At 32.9% G+C, this 11,853-nt stretch overlaps 1 protein-coding gene across 1 annotated transcript; it reads right to left on the bottom strand.

Annotated features, from left to right (window-relative positions):
- Positions 1-1,511: 1,511 nt before the first annotated feature.
- Positions 1,512-11,573, bottom strand: LOC141404668 (uncharacterized). The gene is made up of 2 exons (XM_073988226.1): positions 7,427-11,573; positions 1,512-2,049 (listed from the first exon to the last, which is right to left on the bottom strand). The coding sequence occupies exons 1-2, from the start codon at positions 7,447-7,449 to the stop codon at positions 1,584-1,586; spliced, it is 489 nt and encodes a 162-aa protein (XP_073844327.1). The 5' UTR covers positions 7,450-11,573; the 3' UTR covers positions 1,512-1,583.
- Between the last annotated feature and the right edge of the window lie 280 nt (positions 11,574-11,853).

Genomic DNA, 11,853 nt, shown 5'->3' with positions numbered 1-11,853 from the left:
AAAAATGTTATCGTAGTAAAAAATAGTACCTTCTTGTAGGTTCTGGAACAGAGCATATCATACCCATTGAAATTGAACATTTAAGATATAAACCCTCGAATTTATTTTTCAATTTTTATATAGTATTGAAATTTAGTTCCCTTCTTCCAGTTCCTTCGGGTCTCTATACGGTACCCATATGGCATTTTCGGGTTACTTATGGATTCGATTTATGCAATTTTGCATAAATTGTTTACATATTCTATAGACGGTGTCATGTCGTTTGTCAAGTTGTAGAAGATTACATCAAGAGTTTTTCTGCTGCCTATAGATGACTTAAAAAGGACTTGTCGTCTATTGAAGACCTGGGGCCTAATTATGTGATTCGATATCGAGTTGTTTCGACCTGAGTACTCAAAGTTGGGATGACAACACTCGTTATCGAGTAAAAATATCGAATAATTGAGCATAAATTTGCGATTAATTTCTCGAGGCCAAATTGCCTATCGCAAACAAATAAAATGAACGATTTTTTGTTGTCTTTTTGTTTAAAATGTAAAAATTGTTGTTTGTTGTCGTTTTATAGAAGAAAAACGATGTTAGTAAATAATTGGCAGCATTTTTTAGACAATATAACAAGAGAAATTGCGAAAAGTCCTTTGTAGTCGTTTTTAGAAATTGTAATAAATTTAGAATCAAAATGCAAGCAATCATTAACCATTAGTTTTGCAGTCATTAAAAAAAGTTGAAAAATAAGCATTTTTGCAAAACAGAAAAAAATATTTAATATTAATAGCCTTTATTTTATAAGTGAAGTACATTATAAACATTTCATCCCCCGTTGTTTACCAAAGGAAATATTCTCTCAGAGAGGCTAATGCAAAACACCCACCAAACTCTCTCTCATTTATTTTGAGAGAGGATTATTAAGGTAGATGTACTAGCAATCTGTTACTACAATGTCAAAAAGATTTTGCAAGAATTATTCATTTTCTTTTTTTTCTTAGCACAACTTCATTCAGAAATTATTATTCAATGTATTGTTAAACAAGCATTTACATTTTTCATTCATAATTTTGTTTTTATAGTTCTTCCTTTCAAACAAACACCATTTTTTACATCTACCTTCATAATAATCCCTATAGTACACATAGGTTTTCATAGTTCGATTACCGGTTACTCTCGAAACATTCGATCAACGATTTCGATCGAATCTCGTCATGCCGCTTTTTTATCGTGTCGAAATCTTTTTCACGAGCAAATACTCGATCGAATCGAATCACGTAATTAGGCCCCTGAAGAAGTTTCTGTCGCCTATAGCATCCGAATTTGGTCGGTCCCTTGACCGGTCTTGATACTGTATCTTCAGATCCAACCCTCTATATTAATAAATAAGTACAAAATTAATTTCAAATTCATTTTATTTATTAATAATATGCAATTAAGTAATCATATGAAATATAGAAAATAAATAATAGAAAATTAATATAGAAATAAAAAATATGAATTAATTCAATTTGATGAGTGAGAAATTAAGTAATGAGTTTACATGTTTTTTTTATAATTCATTTGAAATTTAAAGTAGTTACATGTTTACATGTTAATTAATCATTAATTATTTGATGTGATCTCAATATCGCCAAATTTAATAAGTCCACTGAGTCCACTGTGGGACATCTGGCGATGTTGCGGCAGCATCTGCGTCCATCGTCTGTTGGTTGCTCATGTTGTTGGCGATTGTAAACGCCGCCATTATTTTCACACCAACCATTGGTCGGTTGCTGGTACCAGCCATGATTCAATTGATCTCTCTGGGGTTGTGCGCCGTACCAACCATTGTCATGATATAAACCATTATTATCCCAGCCGCTCTGGTGTTGTTGGCGGTACCAACCGTTTCCATGATTTATACCATTGTCATGGTATAAACCATGACCACTACCATTATCCCCACCGGGTTGGTTGGCGGCGGTACCACAAACTGGTCTGTCGTGGTCTTCGTTTTTTGTTTTTCGGCTTGGGTTTTGATAATGTCTCTGCTGGAACCACATACACGATTTGGGAAGGGGCCTATAAAACAAACAAAAGAATTAGTAGGAAATAAAAGCAATTGGTCTGTTCCAGAACTTGCAGGAACAAAAATTGGCTTCTTGCAGGTTCTGGAACAGCCATATAATATATACAGTTAGGCAAGAAATGTATTGCAAAAACCAAAATTGTAGAAAATTTCATATTAATTGTTCGTTTATTGCAACAAATTATGTAAAAACTATACGGTTTTTTTTTGCAAATCTCTTGCTATAGGTCCTTACAACAATATTCCGTCAAAATATGCAAAGGTTATTTGCGATTTATAACAAATACGGTCAAAAATAAGAATTAACTACTATTTGGGGGTGACAATAAAAGTATTGCAAAAATTACAAAATCGATGGTTTCTTCGAGAGTTACCAAAGGTGTGTTCCTTAATGAGTTGTCTATCCACTTTGGACATACATTGGAGCATTAATGAGCTTAGTTGGACCAAAAATTAAGGCTCGGTATGTTCCACTCTAAAGATACTGGTTCCCCAATTTTTAGTAAATCTTGATCCTTCGTTGGAGGATGTTTTTGGAGTTTTTTTTTTGTTAAATTGGCCCAAACATTTTATGAGGGTTGATATCAGAATGTTGGCCCGATGTATTTATTGTGCATGGTAGAATAAGAAAAGGTAGCAGCAATACACAGCTGACTGAACTGGGTTGTAACGTTAGTGTCAAATTTCATATGACATTTTATACATTTATTTATATTTCGATGTACATTAGGGACATATATTTTTTGAGAAAAAAATATATCATTCGGAAAAAACCATTTCCCAGAAAGACTTCTTCATATCAATGATATGTAACCTCCTCCAAGTTCGAACGACAAGCCGCGCAGTAAATCCCCGCTTGCAGAGGTGATACAACGTTTATTAATATTTGAGGTATTTTGTTAAAATTTAAAAAATAAATCCCTAATAAACATGTGCTTCTTTGATTTCTAAAACAAAACATTGAAACAGCTTCTCCTTTTTCTATGAATTTCCAGCGACCCCAAAGTTTTTTGCAAGAATTCGACTTTCTGCGAGAATTTATGCATTTAGTGGAATTGACGTGGAAACATAAAAATTTAAAATGTAACGAATTTTCATTCATGTTTTCCAATATATTCAATCAAATGTGAAAAATTTTTAGTTTTTTAAATTCCAATAATTTATAGACATTTCCTTGTTTTGTTTACAAATACAACTGGCAGTAACGTTACAAACAAAAACAAATTCCTTTGTGGTTGTTGTTCGAGTTGTATTTGTTGTAGTATTAACTTTACCTTGTATTTGTTCTACCATGAGTTTTGTGTTGTTATATTACATCGGCAATTTACACAAATAAGATTAACATGTCATTATCTGGTCTTTGGAATGGTGGTAGTTGACTTTGTTTGAGCTTACGAGATCGATTTTTCCCACTTTCAGACTAATGACTATTAAATATTTCTTAATGATGTCAGTGGGGATGTCTTCCCAATCATTATTCTATCCGTGGACACAATTTCGCATACTATTTTCCATGGTAAAGAATATAGTATCCAAATATTCGGTATTCCAGCTTCTCCAGTAGCGGTTTAATTTCCATATTTGATGGGTTTTATTGGATTTGGCGCAATTTTTGGATTTATTATGATAGCAGAGGATAATGTCTATCCACTTAGTAAAAATTAAATCATATCAATTCCATTGAGAGGCGAAATATTGCTCTGTCGTAGGTCGTTTCAAAATACTACACTGGTGTCAATTTTTTCCATATACTTTCCAGAGGTATTTCGATGTTCTCAAAGCCAAAATCGGACTGTTTTGCATTGTTCCATTATCGTACAATAATTCATTCTTGGCATACTTTCCTGTGGCCGTTTCGTCATTGTTTATTGTTAAATATGGTCCCATGCGTTTTTTACCTGTCTGAAGACACTCCATGACCACATTTTTTATCACTGAACTTTATTACATTCAATACTGTTAGTCTATTATTCGCCGCAAAAGTCATAAAAATGCATAATGACCGCAAAAATTGTATAGTTTTATAGTACTGATTTTCCCGTTGTAATACTTTTATTGTCACCCCCCAAGTAGTAGTTAATTCTTATTTTTGACCGTGTTTGTTATAAATCGCAAATAACCTTTGCATATTTTGACGGAATATTGTTGTAAAGACCTATAGCAAGAGATTTGCACAAAAAACCGTATAGTTTTTACATAATTTGTTGCCATAAACGAACAATTAATATGAAATTTTCTACAATTTTGGTTTTTGCAATACATTTCTTGCCTAAATGTATACAGTCAACCAAAAAAGTCTACATACACCCTATAAATCTCGAGTTTTAAGGGTAAGGAAGCATTTTTATGAAAATCCAAGTACATAGTTCTATTTCATATCCCTAATAAACAATATTGCATACAACAAAAATATATTCCATAATACGAATAACGGTAAATTCTATAAATATTAAAAAAATGATAGGGAAAAAGTGTACATACACCCAATGAAATATTAAGATTACCGTAAAATTTATGGAATAAGCAATACAATTTTTTCATTTTATTGCTTTATCGAATGTATCTGGATGTCTATAATATATTTTAGACAAAATAGGAACATATTTGTGCTTTAATTGGCGTTATTTAAGGTCAGACTTCGCGTATAGCTCGTTAAGGCGGACCCTTGCAGATTTCTTTGAGTTTTTCAGTCTGGTAGTTTATGAAACCCCAGAAAATACAGTGGGACTAATTATTTTGAGATCCTAGGGAGCTTTGAAGTTGTTCTTATGGATAATATATGCTCCTGAGCTTCGCTAAATATGCGAATTCCAGAGTTTTTCATAAATTTTATAGTTCTATTCACATGGTAGAACAAATACAAGGTAAAGTTAATACTACAACAAATACAACTCGAACAACAACCACAAAGGAATTTGTTTTTGTTTGTAACATTACTGCCAGTTGTATTTGTAAACAAAACAAGGAAATGTCTATAAATTATTGGAATTTAAAAAACTAATAATTTTTCACATTTGGTTGAATATTTTGGAAAACATGAATGTACATTCGTTACATTTTCAATTGTTATGTTTCCACATCATTCCACTAAATGCATAAATTCTCGCAGAAAGTAGAATTCTTGCAGAAAAGTTTGGGGTCGCTGGAAATTCATAGAAAAAGGAGAAGCTGTTTCAATGTTTTGTTTTAGAAATCAATGAAGCACATGTTTATTAGGGGTTTATTTTTTTAAATTTTAACAAAATACCTCACATATTAACAAACGTTGTATCGCCTCTACAAGCGGGGATTTACTGCGCGGCTTATCGTTCGAACTTGGAGGAGGTTACATATCATTGATATGAAGAAGTCTTTCTGGGAAATGTTTTTTTTCCGAATGATATATTTTTTTCTCAAAAAATATATGTCCCTAATGTACATCGAAATAGAAATAAATGTATAAAATGTCATATGACATTTGACACTAACGTAACAACCCAGTTCAGTCAGCTGTGTATTGCTGCTACCTTTTCTTATTCTACCATGTTCTATTCAGATGAACCGGAGTGTATTTAAGTTAAGACACTAATGTAAAAATATAAAAAGGAATGAAATCGTTATCATTAACCAGTTCTTAGCAATCGCAGTTTTAATGAAAGAAACTGAAGTGGCTACTTTTGACTGTGATTTACTGTATATATATATATATATATATATATATATATATATATTATATGCCTGTTCCAGAACCTGCAAGAAGCCAATTTTTGTTCCTGCAAGTTCTGGAACAGACCAATTGCTTTTATTTCCTACTGATTCTTTGGTTTCTTTTATAGGCCCCTTCCCAAATCGTGTATGTGGTTCCAGCAGAGACATTATCAAAACCCAAGCCGAAAAACAAAAAACGAAGACCACGACAGACCAGTTTGTGGTACCGCCGCCAACCAACCCGGTGGGGATAATGGTAGTGGTCATGGTTTATACCATGACAATGGTATAAATCATGGAAACGGTTGGTACCGCCAACAACACCAGAACGGCTTGGGATAATAATGGTTTATACCATGACAATGGTTGTTACGGCGCACAACCCCAGAGAGATCAATTGAATCATGGCTGGTACCAGCAACCGACCAATGGTTGGTGTGAAAATAATGGCGGCGTTTACAATCGCCAACAACATGAGCAACAGACGATGGACGCAGATGCTGCCGCAACATCGCCAGATGTCCCACAGTGGCCTCAGTCGACAACTTCCCAGCAAAAAATTTGTGTGGTTGTGCAATTGGAGTTATGATTTCACAACATCTTTCTATGTAGTCCAACATAGCTATGAAAAATGCACTCCGTTTGATACATTTTATAAGCAGTTGCTGTAGAGATCCCTAAAGAAAAAACAGTTGGTTGATCCCTGCACATTTCTTCAAAAGAAAAACAAGAGTGTATACATTTCGAAGAATTTGTTATAATATAAAGAAATAACAACTTAAGTTGCGAACACTTTTGCGGTAATTCACGAGACCGAAATTTTTAATGGAGTGGAGTTGGAGTCCATGTTGAAAGCTGAACTAGTGATGAGAAGTCAACATAAAAAACCTTTAGAATGATGAAGCAAAATTAGATGCGCTTGTATGAAATCGAGAACGGAGGAAGTAAGCTCAAATGTGATTGAACTTAATGAAAACTTTTTTTAATTTGCGTTCATATAATAAAGTTCTTTTTTATTATTGTTTTACACAAATAATAAATGCATTTTATTTATTTTGGGATATTTCGCAATGGCTTGCATTTTAATTGCATCTTTGGACTGATTAAAAATGCAACTCGAAGAGTGCCAATAATAATACATCAAAAGCTGTGATTTGGATCGAAAAGCAAAGTGCATCCTAGCTGCGCGGTCTCTTGTAAAATTCATAAGTGAGTTCGTAGGAAAAGATGAACTTCAACGGCAAATGTCCCAGCAAAAAAATTTTGAAGTTGTGCAATTGGAGTTATGATTTCACAACATCTTTCGATGTACTCCAACAGAGTTATGAAAAATGCACTCCGTTCGATACATTTTATAAGCAGTTGCTGTAGAGATGACTACAGAAAAAAAACAGTTGGTTGATCCCTACACATTTCTTCAAAAGATAAACGAGAGTGTATACATTTCGAAGAATTTGTTATAAAATAAAGAAATAACAACATAAGTTGCGAACATTTTTGCGGTAATTCACGAGACGGAAATTTTTAATGTCGAAAGCTGAACTAGTGATAGGAAGGCAACACAAAAATCTTTAGGATGAAGAAAGAAAATCAGATTCGCAATGGCTTGCATTTTAGTTGCATCTTTAGACCGATTAAAAATGCAATCCGAAGAACGCATATAAGCTGTGTTCCTTTACTTACCTGAGGTTACCATTTGTTACCATTTTTAACCTGCAAAGCGTTCCTTAACCCCGAAAAGTGGCAAAACTGGAAGCAATTTTTAAGAGAGTGAGAGTGGAGAGAGAGCTAAAATGGCTTTCTCTTCTACCAAAGGCTACCAGCAAAAGCTTCGTTCCCGTACTTTTTAATAGTAAAACTCGTAAAAGAGAGAACTGCGAAAAATTTGTTGTCACACACAAGTTTTTTGAAATAGTTCGGGAACGGAAAAATGGAAAATACGTCAAAAAAAAACTGGAACAAATGTCAAAGTCGGCGCATCAGCCAATCAGACGCCGGCAACCATGTTACTATTTTTTTGCTCGCCCAAATTTGTTGTGTAAAAAGTTTTTAAAGAGAGCGTCATTCAGCGTCATTTTTGTTTAAAGAGAAGTGAACATTTTACAACTTTTTTGTGTACGGGAACGGCTTTTGGAGTAAAATGTGTAAAAGTCGTGAAAATTGTAAAAACTTTTTAGTTCTGGAACACAGCTAAAATTTCTGCAGGTAAAAAATGGCAGAACTGATTTTTCGACTTTTGTTTGACGATTACAGAAGAAAAAGTCGAACGCTGATAAAACTAAATTAAAAACGGTGAAATAAAAGACGAAAATTGATTTTTTTATGTTTCTTTCCGACATTGCTGCTAGACCTACCATTTTCCGTTCCTTTACTTTTCTGGTAAAAATGTTCATGAGAGAGCAATTTTGACACTTTTCTCTTTAACCACCCTTACCATTAAAAAAAGTAAAGGAACAAAGCTATAAATTCAATCCAAAACACTACATCAATAGTTGTGATTTGGATCGAAAATGGAGTGCATCCTAGCTGTGTGCTGTGGAAGCAAAGTGGAGTGCATCCTAATCTCCATGGAAAAAGAAAATTCAACACTATATAATTTCCTCAAAAGGAAATTGACTTTAGAAACAACAGAGTTAACCTGCATAACAAAACTTAGATCTTTGTCTATCCAAACACCCAAACACTTAAAATGGTCAACAAACTCAATGTCAATATTATTAATTCGAACATGAACGGACATATTAGACGTTGCTCCAAATTTAATAGCTTTTGTTTTAGTTTCACTGATAGATAACTTATTATATTGCATCCAATGATTTAATATAGAAGTTCCATGATCAATAACTGCTTGTAAAACATCCAAAAGGCCAGAACTACATTTAAACAATATCTGAATATCATCAGCAAAAACATATGGTCTGCAATTAACTGAAGCAAGACTCTCAAAAAGATCATTCGTGTACAATATAAACAATAATGGACCCAAGACTGAACCTTGGGGGACACCACTTAATACAGGCAACAAACTGGAACTACAACCATTAACCGAGACATACTGAAATCTTGAACACAAATAAGAAGACATCAGACCACAAGCACTAGGAGAAAATCCATATAATGAATTAAGTTTTTTAACGAGCAAAGTATGATCCAGACGATCAAAAGCTTTTACAACATCAAGTGACAGCAAAACACAACAATCACCATCACTAATTGCTTTCCTAACCGTATCAGTTAAGCCAAGTAACAAGGACGTAGAACTACGATTACGTCGAAATCCCATTTGACAATCATGAAGTTGGCCAGATATGGGGGCATGCTCCATAATCTGCAACTTAATGAGTCGCTCAACCATTTTTGATAATATGGGCATTATTGAAATAGGCCTATATTTCATAGTATATACGTCAAATAAATCGTAGTTCTAAATCCACTGGATTTTGTTTGACGTATATTGTATGTCGATGGTCAGACTAGCACGATTTCAACATGGCGACGTCAAGTTTATTGGCGAGGGGTATGAAGTAGTGAAACCCATGTACATGGTTTCCTGTGTTTGTTGTGTTGCCTCTTCTTGTTATTCGTTGCATGTTTTTTCTTCCATTTTCTTTCATTTTTATTTTCTCAAGCAAACGTTAACAACAAAGCAAGCATAAAAAGATGTAATAAAAACATTTAATTAATGAAATAGTGAAAATTTAACTATTAATATTAATTTAATTATTAATGTTAATTATTTTGTGTTGTTTTTTACAGTGTTTAGTTTATTTATGTTTGTTTTGTTTTTATTGGTATGAGAAACACAACAAACGCGAATGGTAAGATAAAGAGGTCACACAAAAATCTTAAATTTCACGTTAACGTGTGTGGACACTAGCGAAACTTGAAAAGAAACTTTAACGAAATTGGTTTCAAGAAACCTTGCTAGTCTGGCCATCGACTATGGGATTGACAGTTTAAATCATAGTATAATGTCCAATTTACATTAGCAACTTTTTCGTCATTTAGAGCTGTTTCGTCATTTATTTGCTAAAACAGGCAACATTTCGCGTCATTTACCATATGTTGGAGGAGATCATCATTTAAATGTTTTGTGTTTTATGTCGATTTGTTGTCCATTTTATTTTGTATAAATTATTATATTTATTGGGTCTTAAATCTTATTATTGTATTTGAAATTTATTAATTATTCATTTTTATATTTTATTCGACCCACACTAATGTTCTATTTGTTCGTCCCACCCTAATGTGTGTAGTACTTGTACTTACAGGGTGTTTTTGTAAAAATGCTTGCCTGTCACACGAACCGTTCGTACTAAAACGTAAACGTTCAAAATTTGGTTCTTGTAAAATTTTACGAACCATTCGTTTTTATCTGAAAGCTTTCGTCTATTTCATAAAAGCTTTTATATTTTAGGGTTTCCATGATACTTATTTTGTGAATATTGCATAGGCATCTGCACGTAAAATGTGATACTTGATGGCAACCCCGATAAACAGATGAAAAACAAAAAATAAGAAAAAAATGTAATCAAATTTGTCTAAAAATAATTCTGATAATATGAAGAAACGGATGTACATATACGCGTGTGCTTCTATGGAAATAAATAAAATTGCATTCCCTTCCAGTTTTCGTGTGTTTTGTGCCATTTATTACTCAAATTATTTAATTTTCATTCAAAACGATGGGTCTTTTCCATTCGTTTATTTTTGACGTATTCGTTCGTCTGATTTTGTTACGAAAACCAAAAAAATTACGAAAATAAAAAGCTTTCATTTGTTTGTCAAACGAATACAAACGTCAACCGCAATGAAAACCAAATTGTGTCTTCGTTCATGAAATTGACGAACGAATGGGCAAAAACTTTTTACAAAAACACGCTGTTAGTGCGTTTTCAGACGATAGGGTTTGACCATGGTACAATAATACAGGTAGCATTATCATGCCAGCTGATGGTAACATAATGTGTCAATTGCATTGAAATGATGTCAAATTTTGACATCTTATGTTGCCAACAATTGCCGATGCGGCTACCTGTGTATTTGTACCATGGGTTTGACTGCTCAAAAACGTGATTTCCGTTTTGACTCTCATTCGTAATTTCCACATCTAGTGTTGCGTTTTTGAAGTCAGTTTATAAAAGCGTACTTTTTGAACAAAAAGAAGTACGGTTTTACATAAATGTACCAAAAAGGTTTGTGTGTATTGTACATGAACATTTAAAAATGTAATTAGTAATAAGTAATAATTGGGTAAAATGTATGAGTTGCTAAAGTTGTTGCCTCATATCGCATGTCATGTAAAAAATAAAGTAACAATTCTTAGGTAAGATGATACTTTGGACGCCGAACTTTGTATAGGTTTTCGTGTTCTTGATATTTATTAATTAAAATCTCTATTAAATTTTTATCCCACATGTCACTCCTTACAGCATTTAACACAAAAATAATTATTTGTTTACATTTTTATTCCTACACATTTCGCACACACATTCACACATTCTTCGTTTTATAAAAATATGTGAGGAAAAAGTTATTACTTATACCATGATGATATTTACATTAGGCAATTTTCCTTGACGGATTTTTTCTTCTTTTATACAAACAATTCTGTTCGAACATTTTTTTTATTTCAAAACATTTAAAATAATCTCAATTACGAAGACTATATAAGAAATTAATTAAAAAATCATAACATGTTGTTGAAGTAATGTTTGTATAATATAAAATAAATAAAAAAATATTTAATGAACGAATTTATCAAAAAAAGTACTTTATGTACGTTTTCGTTCACTTACTTCCACAGTTTGTTTCAACACTGGCACAATTTGCGAATGATAACCAAAACGGACAACACTTTTTTGAGCAGTCAAACCCTATCGTCTGAAAACGCACTTAGAACGTTTTCAGACGATAAGGTTTGACTGCTCAAAAACGTGGTTTCCGTTTTGACTCTCATTCGTAATTTTCACATCTAGTGTTGCGTTTTTGAAGTCATTGTATACAAGCGTACTTTTTGAACAAAAAGAAGTACGGTTTTACATAAATGTACCAAAAAGGTTTATGTGTGTATTGTATTTAAAAATTAAAAAAGTAATTCTTGTGAATCC

The sequence above is a fragment of the Musca autumnalis genome, unplaced genomic scaffold (genome assembly GCF_047663935.1).
Source record: "Musca autumnalis isolate F117 unplaced genomic scaffold, ASM4766393v1 scaffold_1, whole genome shotgun sequence".
Taxonomy (NCBI): domain Eukaryota; kingdom Metazoa; phylum Arthropoda; class Insecta; order Diptera; family Muscidae; genus Musca; species Musca autumnalis.
This window is presented reverse-complemented; position numbering and strand designations above follow the sequence as displayed.

What these genes read in the sequence shown, in the direction of transcription:
- LOC141404668 (XM_073988226.1), bottom strand. Translation starts at nt 7,449, where the DNA reads ATGGTAACAAATGGTAACCTCAG. An exon ending in GTAACAAATGGTAACCTCAG is followed by an intron (nt 2,050 to 7,426) that starts GTAAGTAAAGGA and finishes TTTGTTTTATAG; the next exon opens with GCCCCTTCCCAAATCGTGTA.